Source organism: Cyprinus carpio, chromosome B23 (genome assembly GCF_018340385.1).
Source record: "Cyprinus carpio isolate SPL01 chromosome B23, ASM1834038v1, whole genome shotgun sequence".
In the NCBI taxonomy this organism is placed as follows: Eukaryota; Metazoa; Chordata; class Actinopteri; order Cypriniformes; family Cyprinidae; genus Cyprinus; species Cyprinus carpio.
This window is the reverse complement of record NC_056619.1, coordinates 12,001,919-12,017,422: the sequence shown is the minus strand read 5'-3', so window position 1 is coordinate 12,017,422 and position 15,504 is coordinate 12,001,919. Positions and strand designations below refer to the sequence as shown.

At 39.2% G+C, this 15,504-nt stretch overlaps 2 protein-coding genes and 2 non-coding genes across 6 annotated transcripts; 1 reads left to right on the top strand and 3 right to left on the bottom strand.

The window, feature by feature from the left end:
• Positions 1–563: 563 nt before the first annotated feature.
• On the bottom strand, positions 564–8,973 carry naca (nascent polypeptide associated complex subunit alpha). Of its 3 annotated transcripts, XM_042750774.1 has the most exons (10): positions 8,851–8,973; positions 7,912–7,987; positions 3,261–4,672; positions 2,579–3,146; positions 2,037–2,122; positions 1,839–1,916; positions 1,592–1,738; positions 1,182–1,310; positions 927–1,049; positions 564–686 (listed from the first exon to the last, which is right to left on the bottom strand). In XM_042750774.1, exons 2-10 carry the CDS (start codon positions 7,979–7,981, stop codon positions 672–674), a joined length of 2,628 nt encoding a protein of 875 aa, XP_042606708.1. In that variant the 5' UTR covers positions 7,982–7,987; positions 8,851–8,973; the 3' UTR covers positions 564–671. The 3 variants fall into 3 exon arrangements, with proteins under 3 accessions (XP_042606708.1, XP_042606707.1, XP_018922711.2); XM_042750773.1 differs by having other exon boundaries at positions 2,579–4,672; XM_019067166.2 differs by lacking the exons at positions 2,579–3,146; positions 3,261–4,672.
• LOC122142116 lies at positions 759–834 on the bottom strand. Its single transcript, XR_006158350.1, has one exon. It is a non-coding gene; the product is annotated as a small nucleolar RNA SNORD59 (small nucleolar RNA).
• Positions 1,392–1,468, bottom strand: LOC122142117. The gene has a single exon (XR_006158351.1). It is a non-coding gene; the product is annotated as a small nucleolar RNA SNORD59 (small nucleolar RNA).
• On the top strand, positions 8,862–15,485 carry LOC109049251 (tuftelin-interacting protein 11). The gene is made up of 14 exons (XM_042750776.1): positions 8,862–8,999; positions 9,634–9,849; positions 9,940–10,099; positions 10,544–10,697; positions 10,844–10,971; positions 11,203–11,358; positions 11,446–11,637; positions 12,049–12,363; positions 13,266–13,372; positions 13,447–13,615; positions 13,708–13,951; positions 14,034–14,176; positions 14,715–14,880; positions 14,982–15,485. Exons 1-14 carry the CDS (start codon positions 8,914–8,916, stop codon positions 15,341–15,343), a joined length of 2,598 nt encoding a protein of 865 aa, XP_042606710.1. The 5' UTR covers positions 8,862–8,913; the 3' UTR covers positions 15,344–15,485.
• The last annotated feature ends 19 nt before the right edge of the window (positions 15,486–15,504 follow it).

The window sequence follows — 15,504 nt, the reverse complement described above, 5'->3', positions numbered from 1 at the left end:
AAGAGCTGAAGGCCACTATCAGAGCAACCTGGGCTCTCATATCACCTGAGCAGTGCCACAAACTGATCGACTCCATGCCACGCCGCATTGCTGCAGTAATTCAGGCAAAAGGAGCCCCAACTAAGTATTGAGTGCTGTACATGCTCCTACTTTTCATTTTTATACTTTTTATTTGGCCAAGATTTCTAAAAATCCTTTCTTTGTATTGGTCTTAAGTAATATTCTAATTTTCTGAGATACTGAATTTGGGATTTTCCTTAGTTGTCAGTTATAATCATCAAAATGAAAAGAAATAAACATTTGAAATCAAATATAATATAAAAGTTTCACTTTTTGAATGGAATTAGTGAAATAAATCAACTTTTTGATGATATTCTAATTATATGACCAGCACATGTATGTATGTGTGTATATATAAATATATATAAACAATTCATATTAGTTCTTATTTTTACTTTCCCTTGCTCTAAGCAATTCATGTTTTGAGCTGCTCTGGACAAATTTAATGAATGAAATAAATTTCCATCAAAAGAAAAAATAACTACACAAAATACAACAAAATATATAATTTCATCAAGCCACGCCTTTATTTCTCTTGGGTATAAATTGTACAAACAATAGTGTAGATCAAATCAGCAACATCTTAATGTGACCCAGTCCCTGATCTCCATCTACATCGTCAATTCCTGTAAAGACAGGCAAAAAGATAAATTAAGTAACACTGCTTGAAACCATGGCACCACATTTAAAGCCTGAGCTCTTCTCAGAACAAATGAACTGGCTTCAGGACAAATTCAGAAGAACGAAAGTCAAATGTTAATTCATCACAGAAGAGTTTTGAAATAAAAATAAAAAATTGAATTGTAAAATGCATTTTAACTGCATAAAGTGAGAACTTTTAAAATAAGGTTATCAGTTTAACTCACCATAATAGCATTGACTATGTCATTATTGTTATTCTTCAGTGCACGCACAGCCTTTGCCCTGGATACATTGGCCTGTGACATGACCAGCTCAATGTCCTTGACCTCCACTCCCGTCTCATCAACCTGCAATTGATAAAGCAAATCACTCATGTGGACATTTACTTTTCACATTTGTTGAACACATTAACAGAAGATCTTTCATGAAGCATCTTCAATATTATTCTGTTCTAGAATCACAACAGTGTTAACACTCACCTCTTCCTCTTCGCTCTCCTCCTGTACTGTGGGCGTCTGTGTGTTTTCTTGGATGTTTGAAACGGCTTCTCCTTGAACCTTGAACTTCTCTGCGGCTGCTAACTGAGCTTGCTGGGACAGATCTTCAATCTGAGAGGAGCAAAAAGCATCAGGATTTAAGTGTTTTGTGAGCTTCAATGTGTTCTTCACTTACACCACTGTGAAAGTTTCCTCTCTCAGGACAGAACGTTTGGCTTCATCAGACTCAGAAGAACGAAAGTCAAACTGTTTAAAATCATCATCAAGAGGTCACTTAGGTCTAGATCATAAGGCAAGGCTGCCATGTAGAATTAGTTATCAACCGACACAGGGCTGAGAAAGGAGAAGTACACCAATCTAAATAAAAAAGCTGATTTTATTCTAATCTTTACCTTGGCCTCACCGAAGACAATGTAAGTATCTGAAGCTGGACTTTTGTAGACATCTGGTTTGGTGATGACAAAGAGGATGTTCTTGGACTTGCGAATGGTTACTCTGGTAACACCAGCAACTTGTCTCAATCCCAGTTTTGACATGGCCTGGCAAAAAGAAGAAAGAGTACAGATAAACAACACTGCATTAATTCTAATCGAATTTGTTGTTAAAATTACATTCATTCAGTTCCTGTGGATGACCTACCTTCCTGGCTTTCTTTTCACTCCTGCTTTGTTTTGCTTTGCTGACTGGTTCCTCGTCGATTTCAGCTGCAGCTGCAAGCTGTGGAAAGGGAACACAATTTCAGTTCATGTCAATGCAAAATTGTAAATGAAACCGTGAGAGAAAATAAAGCAGATGGAAATTAATGCTTTTTGTATGTTCTGATCAAAATAATCTTACCTGTGCCTGCTGTGTTTGTGTCTGTGCGGAGTCCTGCTCCTCCAGGTCAGGAACAGATTCGTCACTGTCAGATTCAGTGCCAGACCCTAAAACACCAAGACAAATTAAATTAATTTGCCATTAGACATAGATTTTCACCAAAAATCCTGTCGGAATAATCACAATTTTCAATGGCAATTGACAAAAGGGTGGATCAGTTTTGCAGTGTTTAAAATGCCCAAATAATTTAATACACTTTAAATATACCTCAAAATAGAAGCAAACATAAATTGCCATTATGCTTATAACTTTGAACAATATCTACAATGATAAACCATTCAACCATTGGCCCTATGCTCTTTGAACTACTTCCTGAAAAGCATCCAAATGAAGCTCTAATTTAACTCAAAGAATAAGGAAAGCCGATTTCCAGACCATAGTTACCAGGCTTACTTTCACTGATGAAGTGACCCTAAAGAATTTGTGGGGAGGAAACATTTGGAAATATATATCAGCATAAGCATAAAAAGCAAAAACAGACTGAAAGAGATAGAAAGAGATACCCTCGTCGTTCTTGATGACTGGCTCCAGTATGGATGGGGCTTTAACAGGTTTGGAAACAGGGGCAGGCTCAACTTTAGTGACAAGGACAGGTTCAGCTTTAGGGGTAGGGGCAGCCTCAACTTTAGGGGCAGAAGCCTCAACTTTAGGAGCAGGGGTAGGCTTAACTTTAGGGGCCGGAGCAGACTTAACTTTAGATGCAGGAACAGGCTTAACATTAGGAGCATCCTCAACTTTAGTGGCAGAAGACTCAACATTAGCAAAAGCAGCCTCAACTTTAGGAGCAGCAGCCTCAGCTTTCGGGGTAGGCTTGCCTTTAGGGGCAGGAGCAGCCTCAGCTTTAGCAGCAGAGGCAGGCTTAACTTTAGGGGCAGGCTCAACTTTGGGGGCAGGAACAGGCTCCACATTAGAAGCCGCCACCTCAGCTTTAGGAGCAGCAACAGGCTTAACTTTAGCGGCAGGAGCAGCCTCAACTTTAGAGGTAGGAGCAGAGTCAGCTTCAACCTTAGGGGCAGGAACAGACTCAACTTTAGGGCTAGGAGCAGACTTAACTTTAGGTGCAGGAGCAGACTCAGCTTTAGGGGCTGGAGTAGGCTTAACTTTAGGGGCAACCTCACCCTTGGGGGCAGGAACAGGCTCAGCTTTAGAGCTAGGAGCAGACTTAACTTTAGGTGCAGCAGCAGCCTCAGCTTTAGAAGCAGGGGCAGACTCAGCTTTAGGGGCAGGAGCAGGCTTAACTTTAGGCTCAGGCTCAACTTTAAGGGCAGGAACAGCCTCAGCTTTAGGAGCAGCAACAGGCTTTACTTTAGTGGCAGGAGCAGCCTCAACTTTAGAGGTAGGAGCAGAGTCAGCTTTAGGGGCAGCATCAACCTTAGGGGCGGGAACAGGCTCAGCTTTAGGGCTAGGAGCAGACTTAACTTTAGGTGCAGGAGCAGCCTCAGCTTTGGGAGCAGCCACAGGTTTAACTTTAACGGCAGGAGCAGACTCAGCTTTAGGGGCAGCCTCAACCTTAGTGGCAGAAACAGGCTCAGCTTTAGGGCTAGGGGAAGGCTTTTCTTTAGGTGTAGGAGCAGCCTCAGTTTTAGGGACAGAAGTGACTGCAATTTTAGGGGCAGGAGTAGGGTCAATTTTCGGTGCAGCCTCAAATTTTGGGGCAGGTGCTGCTTTCTGTTCAGCCTTAGGAGCTGGCTTAGCTTTGGGAGCAGCCTTTGCTTTAGGGGCAGATTCAGCTTTACTGGTAGAGACAGGTTCTGCTTTAGGAGCAGTTGGGGTAACTACGGGAATTGTACTAGGTGGCATAGGGGGAAAATCAGACATTGTAAAAGGATTCTCAGGTGGTAAGAGAGGTGGGAGATCATCATCCTCAAATTCTGCAGGAGCAGGTTTTGGGGGAGCAGCAGTGGCTGGGTTCACATTTGGCACTTTGGCAGGGCCAGGCTTAGCAGCTGCTTTTGAAGGCAAAGGAGTCTTGGCTTCTGAAACAGCAGGGGTTGCTAATTTTGGAGCTTCAGGGACAACCTTGGGGGCTTCAGCCACTTTGGTTGGACTGGCGGCCACAGCTTCTGTAAATGACTTTGGTGCTGGGGCAGCAGATTTAGAAGTTACTTTAAAGGCAACAGGAGCCACAGCAACTTTGGGAGAGACAGGGGAAGCATTTCCAACTCCTGCTGATTTTGCTACCTCTGGTTCTGGTATAGCAAGAGACGGCAGAGCTGCAACTGCTGCAGGCTCCTGAGCAGGCTTAGAGGCAGAGGGAGGTGCTTGCTCAGGTTCAACAGGTTTAAAATTCTTTGCTTTCTGTTGCTTCCCTTGTTTGCCAGCCTTTACCACCTTGGGAGCAGTCTGCTCAGTTTTCACAGCTAAAGGACAGTCAGCTGGAGGAGAGGCCAAAGGGGAGCAGGGAGGGCCAGCACGAGGGCCAGAGGCAGATTTAGGAGAGGTAGGGGAGCTTGAAGAGGCAGAAAGAGAGGAGCGTTTCCTGCGTCCAGCAGGAACTGGCTTAGGAGCGGTGGTGTGAGGAGAAGACAGCTTGGGGTTAGTTTTGCCCTCTTTAGGCTTTGCCTGAGAGGGAGCAGGAGCCGCAGCAGCAGGTGTGGCTAATGGAAATAAAAGGGCTAGAGTGACTTTTTTGGCTATTAAAAAGAGCATGGTGTAAACCATCACATCCATGCTGGTTATGAGGGATGCTGTCAATTGCACAAATGTGTTAAATCGCTCCACAAAAGGACAACAGGCTACCAAATCAAACCAAACACACCTTGATTATCTTGTTAGGAGTTTTAATACTTTGCAAAAACACCACTCAACTGCACATGTGTGAACCAGACAGGAACTGGCAATGAACTACAGCATATAAAAAGATTTGTAATAAACTAACATTGTTCAAAGATTAACACAATCTTTGGCACATTTAAAGTCCATGTAAACTGGATGTAGCTACCCACTTCAGTATTGTGATGCGGACTTTATACGCATTACTTTATGGTAAATTAGACTAAAAGACAACTTATTCAAAATCTGAAAGGACAATCACTCATATGATGCTGGTAAAAAGAACATTTTGTGTATTTGGTGTAATGAAATGTTTATGCGGTTTAAGGTAAAAATAAAAATAAAAAAATAATAATAAATAAATAATAATAATATTATATATATATATATATATTTCCACATACTGTACATAATTGTTTCTCACAAATCTCACCCCACCTGAAACCCATCGATTTTCACAAGGCTCATCTCTCTGAAAAGCGAGGTGTGCTGTGACTGGCCAGCTATCCAGCGCGTTGTGACTGGTCGAATGCCTCAAGCATGTGACGGAAATGTTACGCCTAACATATTGTGATGCCTTGCAAATCATTATGCAAATCTTCCCACATACTGATTGTAGAGATGTGGGGGCATGTTAGAACGAGCCATTTCAGGGGGGCGTGGACGAATGTTAACTTTTATAAAGAATATCTCTTTGGAATTGAGACTTTAGTCTTTGCAACTACACAGATGTTCTTTTTTCACCAAGCGCTTGTAACACTCCAAAGAGAAAGGAAAATGAAATCGCATCATATGACCCCTTTTAATATATGGTGGCTAAAACACTATCCTTCTAAAAAAACATTAAAACATACCACGTTGCTGGTTAAAATTATGAACTGTAATCCCTCGACCAGTATTGATCAATTTCACTTCTAACTTTCATAACAAGGCCTGGGACGGTATTGAATTTTTCTTACCCCGCGGTTGAAAAGCAATAAATTTATATATATTATAGATTTTTAAAATATTTATATTAATTTAGCCTATATGTCTACATATTTATATATTATACATATAAATGCCATGTTTCGATGGAAAAGTAGCTTAAATGCGCAATTGTCGGCTGCGCAACCACGTGAGAGAATTGTGTTAAGCAGAATAAGCACGTGCAATTAAAAACTGAGGTCCTGCTTTTTTGGCTCTCTCATGAGTCATCTGCCTGTATTTTATGCTTTAGTAAAATGAAATGAAATTCAATATATAGGCTACAAGACATTACACAGGTACTCTAGGCCTAATAGTCAATACAAATGGAATGCTATTAGCCTATTAGAGGTGCATAGATAAATTTTTTAATCTAGATTAATCTCACTGTAATCTTGGAATTAATCTAGACTTCTGCCGAAGGCATTCAGATGTGCAGGCCAATGTTTTTTTTTTTTTTTTTTTTTGTGCGCGGTGATGACGGTTACAGGTTTAGACCCGCGGTAGGCGTCACGTGACCGCGGTATTGCGGTAATTCCGTAACCGTCCCAGGACAAGTTGCTGGTTAAAATTATGAACTGTAATCCCTCGACCAGTATTGATCAATTTCACTTCTAACTTTCATAACAAAAAAAAAAAAAAAACATTCATAAACGTTTACTTTACAACTATCACAACAGACTACAGAGACAGACTGCCCACTGCTAATTTATGCCATACAATGTCAACTTATTTGGAAAGTATGATGAACAGCGATAGATGGACGGACAACGTAGCACTGCCAGTTGTCGTTGCAGATTCTTAGTCCTCCTTTCTGTTCTTTCAATCGCTTATGTTTACGTCGACATTCCATGTCCATTATTGTGGAACCTAGTGTTCCATATCTATCACTCAAATTTTTGACCAAGATTTGTATGCTTAGTCAACTTTTTTTTTTTTTTTTTAATGATTTTCTTTGTTACTTTAACACTTAGCTATAAATATTTACATTGTTTCCCAAATTATGCTGTACATTAAGATATACACAAAAGCTTGCTCTTCAAAATCAGAATCATTGGGAGACTTCACTTGGTTCTCTTCACAAAGACCAGAAAGCCTTGCAAATACAATCATGTACAATATATCCCTACAATAAAGAATACACTTCCTAAATTAAGACAATATCTTAAAAAATTCTGGTTGCAATCAATGGTTCAGTGAAATGTTAGGAAAATGTTCATGCAGAGTGGTGCTGTCCATATTCCATGCACAAAAAACTTTAAGGATGTGCTTTCAATATCAACTCAATTTTAGTGTAATATTAATAAGTACAGGCAAACACACTGTTGGGCAAGGCAGTCCTGGATCACTCACTGGATTTTCAGAACCAAATGTTGTTACAACCTCATAACCAATCAATAGATCCATAAGTAGGCTAAATCATGAAATCAAAAAACTACACTGAAGGTAAGAGTTGCAGCTTAAAGAGCCAATTTTCCCCAAAACATGTCATAATTTCTTTTTTTCTGTTGACAAACACACACATTATTTATATATTTATATATATATATATATATAAATATATATATATATATATATATATATATATATATACACACACACACATATACATACACAGTTTTTTTCTGTAAAATTTAAGTAAATAATTTCCAAAATATCTTCTTTTGTGTTCCACAGAAGAAATCCATACAGGTTTGGATCAACATAAAAATTGGCTTAACTACCCCATTGCCAGAACTAGTGCAGTTTTATTTAATCCAGGGAGGGGCTCAAAAACATTAACCTAAAAACCTCTAGGTGGAGAAATCTGACTGGAACAGCATCCCCACCCTACAAAACAGCATGTCACCACTCCAACTAGAGAAACTCGCTTTGTGAAGTCTCTACAACAGCTGGTGGAGGACCATAAAAACCCTGAAGAAAATCTAAAACAGGTGCAAAAACACCATAAAAATAGACTGATCAAACTAACAATAACTCCCTTATTTTATTTTTTAAATAAAAACTGCCAAAAGGATGAACACTATAGCTCCAGGACTCCTCACACAACCTGCGTTTGTTTAGTTAGACATGCACATTTAATAAAAGCAGTACTAACCCGTCTCAGCCTGGGGCTGCTGCATCTCCTGCTCTGTAACAGGGACAGTTTCTGTGGCTTCGCCTGGCATTCTGGACTGCAACAGAAATCAACAATACACAAACATTACAAGTTTTGCAAAAATCAAGTGTTTCAGACATGTGTTAGTCTGTGCTTTGTGCTCGTGATCAGTACACTAGGCCTGATCCCGTAGGCCTCTGCTGTCAGCTGTTAACAGCGGCTGAATTAAACCCACTGCTGTGTTCACATCTGATCAAGTTTCCAGCTCGAATGATAACATTCCACAAGTCCACTGCATGGAAACTGTGAGTTTTATTAAATCCCAAACACATAATATAGCCTATTCAATATATCATAACTACACAAAAGCACGGTTTTACAGGCTGTTTATCGGCGCGCGCGTGTACTGATGCACATCTCACGTGTAACGGAGCAGCACTGTCCTCTATTAGAGAAAACACCACACAAATAATAACAAAACAACGCGGACACCAGGATATTAGTTTTTGATCTTTCATCATATAATGTTACCTTGACATGTGTACATCTGTATGTTTATAAACTATTTGTTTAGTAGGCGAAATCAACTTTCCAATGAGTGACTATTACTGACGCACACAAGGCAAGTTCTTTTTGTCATTACATTTAAGAGTTTTCCCAAATATCGCTCTGGTCGTTTAATGAACTATATTTCGTATGATCTGAACGTTTCGTTAGACAGTCCTCGCACATAGCGAGCGGCGGCGCCTCGCGCGCCCCCATTTTGAACAGTCAGCCGGTTGCGTTCATCAAGATATTTCCTCAACAATCAAGCCAAATAAATAAATCTTTATCGTTCACCACAGAGAAACACTAAAGCATCGATACGAGTAGTAAATCAGAGGTCAGACGCGTCAAAACAGCGTTGGATGACAGTAGATGGAACACAGAAGCACTCACTTGTTCAGGGTACAGGATCCAAGATGGCTGTAAGAGAGGGCTTCTGACCTCCGCGTCGCGCTGATGTCACGGCTCTGCTTCCGGCCCCAACAGGAAGTTGCTTTCGCTCTTGCTGACAGCGAGTACCCTGCAAGTACCCACATTTTCAGGTAAATGTTACCTTGACACTGTTAATGTGCTTGAGCTCTGCTATTTTAGCGCGGAACTGTGTATACATTAATTAGACGTGATGGAGAATTCACAGTTTTAAAACAAATCATGTAACGTTATTTTTGTTTACAAAAAAAAAAGAGCAATGCTAAGCTAACCTGACCATTTTGTTGAAATCGTTTGCCTGACGAACTAATATTACGATCAAAAGCACTTTCTTTTATCGTAGGAGTTTAATGTGAGAAAATACATTGAGCAGGTTAAACATTTTAACTGTTGTGCCTAAACCGGGGGTTTTCAGTCTTTTAGGTCACGAGCCTCCAAATATCCTCATCCTAAAATTTTAAAAGGCAGCGATATATTTTCATGTTTAAAGACCCAAGTTATACTGTAAAAATACTGTAAAAATAATATTATATACATGAGAGAATATAATTAGTATATTTTTATTTTACTCTGTAGCATTGTTTGATGTATTTGTGTTTTACTATTTTATCTATCTATATATAATTGATTTGATCTTACATTTGTTACACTGTATCTCTCAAATTTTCCAGTGACCCCTAGTACTCCCTTGCTTCCCCTTGGGGGTCCCAAGACACTGGCCTAAAACTTTCTTGTGTTTCATTCCAGCCGAGAGATGTCTATGTCCCATTTGTATGGGCGTAGAGGTGATGAGGAGGAGGAGGATGGTGTGGAAATTGAAAAGTTTGAGGTGTCCGAGTGGGACTTGGCCAATGAGTTCAACCCAGACAGACGCAGATACAGACAGACTAAAGAAGAAGCGACTTATGGGATTTGGGCAGAGCATGACTCTGATGAAGAGCGGCCCAGCTTTGGGGGGAAAAGGTATTTTGGCTGTTAAACTGCTAGAGACCTTAGTGAGTAATCGGTAAATGTCACTGACGATGTTAAATATTGATACTTGTATCCACACAGATCGAAAGACTATTCAGCTCCCGTGAACTTTGTGAGTGCTGGCCTACGAAAGACTGCAGCTGAGGAGAAAGCAGAGCAGGAGGGTTCAGATGACTCGAATGATAGTGGAGATGCGCCTCCTCCTCCACCCCGCGCTGCTGCTCCCAAAAAACTCCAAACGGTAAAGTGAGATGTCAGTACACAATAACAATGGCTCCAATGGGTTAATGCAAATTTCAAAAAAATTAAAAATTAAAATCCAAAAACCCAGAATTCATAATATAATAAATAAAAAAAAAATTAAAAATTTTACAACTAATTAAAAATAAAAATTATAAAATATTTTAAAATATTTAAAAAAAAATTTTCCAAGCTGCATTTTCAGCATCATTACTTCAGTCTTCAGTGTCACATGATCCTTCAGAAATCATTCTAATATGATCCTCAAGAAACATTTATTCTTATTATTAATATTGAAACCAGTTTTGTGTTTAATAGTTTTGTTGAAATGTTTTTAGGATTCTTTAATGGATGTCTTTTCTGTCACGTTTGACAATAAAAGTCTTACTGTTTCCAAATATTTGAACAGTGGTGTAATATATGTCTTTGAATTCTTTTATTTTAGGGTGGGAGCTTTAAGACATCTCAGAGGTTTGCAGGCGGTATCAGAACAGGGCAGGACCTCGGATCCTGGGAGAAACACACAAGAGGCATTGGTCAAAAACTTCTGCAGAAGATGGGCTACGTTCCAGGAAAAGGATTGGGCAAAAATGCTCAAGGTAAAACAATTCAGTCCTTTATTTCATACCTCAGTATACTGGTTTTACTGCATTTAGATTATTGTGGATTATGTTATGCATCATGTGCTTACTTGGGGATGATGTCATGATGAGGTATGTCCTCTTATGAATATCTTTGTGTGTAGGTATTGTGAACCCGATTGAGGCGAAACTGCGGAAGGGGAAGGGAGCGGTTGGAGCATATGGTAATGAAAGGACCCAGCAGTCCCTGCAGGATTTCCCTGTTGTAGACTCTGAGGAGGAGGAAGAAAAAGTAAGTCAGTGTGAGCAAATCCCTGGTGGTTACAGTAAACAAATCAAATTCAAATGCTCAATCAGCGTTGTTTAAAAAAAAATTCACATATTTAAATTAAATAAAGTTATCCTTTTAAATACGAAATGGAGTCAGGACACTAAAAAGCATTTGACTAAACAGATCAGCAGCAGGTTAAAACTTTCTTCAACAGCCCTGTTTTCAAATTGTTTGCTTAATTATTATTTTTAGGAGTTTCAGAGGGAGTTGGGGCAATGGCGTAAAGAAGCAGGAACGGCAAAGAAAAAGCCCAAATATTCTTACAAGACTGTGGAAGAGCTGAAAGCTCATGGCAAGCTGACCAACAGGGGCATGAGCAGACCTGCTGGAGAACTGGCTCAGGTTAAGGTGAGAGTGCAGAACACTTGGAGTAATGCACAATAGTCTTTTATATATCTCACGAGAAACACTTAACCCATCCCTCATGTGTTTCAGGTGATCGATATGACAGGCAGAGAGCAGAAGGTGTATCACAGTTACAGTCATATGAGTCAGAAGCACAGTGTTCCTGAGGAGGCCCCTTTGAGTGTGAGCACTCGAGAACAGAAGACCTCTGGCTTCTCCTTACCGGAGCTGGAACACAACCTCGAACTGCTCATTGAGCTGACAGAGCAAGACATCATACAGGTACAATACTCAGAAACTGGATGATATTCACCAGCTGACGATTCCTAAATTTCAGTCAAAAAAATGCTATTTTTGCTGTGTTCAATACATACAATATGCATCAAATGGTTATTTATATACGGAAGTATACAGGACTGTAATGGCAGGAGATAGCAATGTAGATAAAACTTTACATTACTACTGCTATGTTAGTTTCTCTACTCTGCCATTTTTAAAGTTTATGGCTCACTCAACTTGGAAACTTGGGTATCAAAATGATCTAATTTCCTAGTTGTTAATACGATTAGAGAGGCCGTTCATGTCTAATTTCTGACTAGGAAACCCGCATTTATGATTATTTCTGATAGCACGTGAAGGCTGCATGAATTTTCTTCATTTCTGTCTGTGGGTTTGTGTCGTGTGTGTGTATAGAGTGCACGATGTCTGCAGCATGAAAAGGACACTGTGGTGACCCTGACCCATGAGAGCGACACCCTGCAGGTCAGGCTGGCAGAGGAGGAACAGGCTCTTGGTCGGCTGGAGCAGGTGATGAACCTGGTGGATCGTTTTGAAGCGGGAGATAAGGAGGGCAACCCTGCGCTCTGCCTTCAGGAATGCGCTAAGATTTTTCAACATCTGCAGACAGAGTTCTATCAAGAGTATAAAACCTTGGGTTTGGGAGACCTAGCTGTGTCTGTGGTGCATCCTTTATTGAAGGAGAGACTTCGCAGTTGGGATCCACTGAAGGTATATATTTTATATAGTATGTATTTATACTACCGTTCAAAAGTTTAGGCTCAGCAAGGTTTTTTAATGCTTTTGAAAGTTCTTTATGCTCACCAAGGCTGCATTTATTTGTTAAAATTAAGTTCTGTCAAACGATTAATCACAATTAATCACATCCAAAATAAATCTAAAATAATTTTTTTTTGTTTACATAATATATGCATGTGTGCTGTGTATATTTATTATGTATATATAAATACACATGCAAACTAAAAAAATTCATAAAAAATATTATATATAAAATAAATATATACATTTAAAAAAAAATAAAAATATAAAAAAAAAAAAAAATACAAGTAAATATCTTCAAAATATATACTATATGTGTGTATTTATATATACATAATAAATATACTAATCGTGATTAATCATTCGGCAGCACTAATTTTAATATTCATTTGTCTGTATAATCGTTTGACAGCACTAAATATATATATAATATAGTATATATATATATATATATATATATATATTATATATATATATATATATATGCGTGTGTATTTATATATACATAATAAATGTACACAATACACCCACATAGTATGTAAACCAAAACTTTAATTTTTTATGCGATTAATTGCGATTAATCGTTTGATGGCACTATTAAAAATACAGTTAAAAAAACTTAATATTGTGAAATAGTATTACACATTAAAATAACTGTTTTCCAGTTGAATATATTATAAAATGTAATATATAATTTTAAAAATATATTATTAAAAAGTCCAGGTGTCGCAAACTATTTGAAAATCTTGTTAGATCTTTGTATTAATCATCATTGATTTTGTTATTGTTTCCATACTTTGTATAAACTCTGGATTATTATATGAATTCTGCACTCTCTCTCTGTTTATCTATAGGACTGTTCAGATAGTTTGGAGGAAGTCGGTCAGTGGAGAGCCATTCTTGAAAGCTCACAATCTCTTCACGGTGGCGCAGACACTTCTAACATGGACCCCTATCACAGGTAACCCATATTTGGAAGTGTGTATGTGGAGGGTCTGTGGAAGCAAATGACTCAAGCAGGAGGTTTGTGTGCAGGTTGATATGGGAAGTGTGGGTTCCAGTCATGAGGAGCTGTGTGTCTCAGTGGCAGCCTAGAAATGTGGGGCCCATGGTGGACTGTGTGGAGTGCTGGGCTCCTGTATTGCCACTGTGGATTCTGGACCATGTTTTGGAGCAGCTTATTTTCCCACGACTACAAAGAGAGGTTTGTGCTGACCATATGACCAATTCCCATTGTACATTTTCTTGTCAAACATAAGTACGTTTAAGATCTAACCGCTCTCTGTTTTTGGATAGGTGGACAATTGGAACCCACTGACAGACACAGTGCCAATCCATTCATGGATTCATCCCTGGCTGCCTCTGATGCAAACCCGTCTTGAGCCGCTGTACGCACCCATCCGCAGTAAACTAGCCCATGCCCTGCAGCGCTGGCACCCTAGCGACTCCTCCGCCAGACTCATTCTACAACCCTGGAAAGATGTCTTCACACCCGGAGCCTGGGAGGCCTTCATGGTCAAAAATATTGTTCCCAAATTAGGTATGTGCTTATCTTTTAGATTTTCAGTGTCAGACTTTGGGAGCCTTAGTGAGTCTCTGAAGGCTTTGCTACTGTGTTGCAGCTCTGTGTTTAGGAGAGCTGGTGGTGAATCCTCATCAGCAAGTACTGGAACCGTTCAACTGGGTGATGGACTGGGAAGGGATGCTCTCTGTCTCCACCATGGTTGGACTGCTGGATAAGAATTTCTTCCCCAAATGGCTACAGGTCAGTCAGTCTAAAGAATAGTCTAAAGAATACAAAACATTTTGTATTTATAAAAATTATGTAGAAGAAACATCAGTTAGAACCAAGCTTGATTGGTGTAATATATCAGTATTGCTTGCATTTTGGAACTTAAGTAGAAAATGAAAAAGAAGGAATTATCTTTTTTCTTTTTTAAATGAATCTATTTATTAAGGTATTGGCCAATATTTAAAAAAGAAATTTGGAAAGTGAATTAAAAAATGTAATTAATATTGTATTATTTTGATAGATTTAACCAACATTTTAAACATGATTTAAATTTACACATTTTAATATTACTAAATGTACATTTACATTTCTATTGTTTAAAATGTGATTCATTAATTTTGTTACATTGAACTACATTTATTCATAAAGAACGATTAGTGTTAGAAAAAGCTATTAGAAAATTGTACTTTTTTTTTTTTTTTAGATGAATACATTTCTTTAGTTTACCCTTAAGTGTCACTTGTACATTGAAGTTGAGTACTAGATGTTTCTTTTTTCTTTTCTGGTGCAGGTGTTGTGTTCCTGGCTCAGTAACAACCCAAACTATGAGGAGATCACCAAGTGGTATCTGGGCTGGAAAAGCTTGCTCTCGGAGAACCTGCTCAGTCACCCACTGGTCAAAGAAAAACTGAACGAAGCCCTTGACATCATGAATCGTGCTGTTGCCTCTGGACTAGGTCAGTCATTAGAAGAAAATAACATACGAAGTCCACTAAATGTGTTTGTACCTTTGTACAGGTCTCTTATTCTACCTCAACTTCACTTATGTCTTTTGCAGGTGGGTATATGCAACCAGGAGCGAGAGAGAACATTGCATATCTGATTCAGACGGAGAGAAGGAAAGATTTCCAGTGCGAGCCTCAGCCTGAGCGCCGTGACATGGAGAATTCTGTCACACGGCCACCAGGCACCGCAGCGGTACCAACATCTGTACCTACCAACTTTAAAGATCTAGTCCAGGCCAAAGCTGAGGAGAACGGCATCGTCTTCATGCCACTGGTGGCTAAACGGCATATGGGCAAACAGCTGTTCACATTTGGTAGAATAGTCATCTACATTGAGCGTGGAGTGGTCTTTGTCCAAGGCGAGAAAACCTGGGTTCCAACATCACTACAGAGTCTGATTGACATGGCCAAATGAGACTGATGCTCAAAGCGAAGCTGTTTAAATGTTGCTGTCTAGTCTGCTTCCATGCAGTTTGTAACACTGTATCAGACTTGTCTCTCAGTGTTGTTTTATATTACCGAAGAACTGGTTTTGAATAAATTTGTCTTTAAATGAACACCATGCTTGAATCATAC

Bases quoted from the DNA above. Each gene is read 5' to 3' on its own strand.
- naca (XM_042750773.1), bottom strand. From the start codon at position 7,981: ATGCCAGGCGAAGCCACAGAAACTGTCCCTGTTACAGAGCAGGAGATG. The intron at 4,673-7,911 runs GTTAGTACTGCT...TATTTCCATTAG, and splicing joins GCAGCCCCAGGCTGAGACGG to CCACACCTGCTGCTGCGGCT. The intron at 1,311-1,591 runs GTAAAGATTAGA...TGCTCCTCTCAG, and splicing joins TTGTCTTCGGTGAGGCCAAG to ATTGAAGATCTGTCCCAGCA.
- LOC109049251 (XM_042750776.1), top strand. From the start codon at position 8,914: ATGTCACGGCTCTGCTTCCGGCCCCAACAGGAAGTTGCTTTCGCTCTT. The intron at 13,616-13,707 runs GTTTGTGCTGAC...GTTTTTGGATAG, and splicing joins TCCCACGACTACAAAGAGAG to GTGGACAATTGGAACCCACT. The intron at 14,881-14,981 runs GTCAGTCATTAG...TGTCTTTTGCAG, and splicing joins TGCTGTTGCCTCTGGACTAG to GTGGGTATATGCAACCAGGA.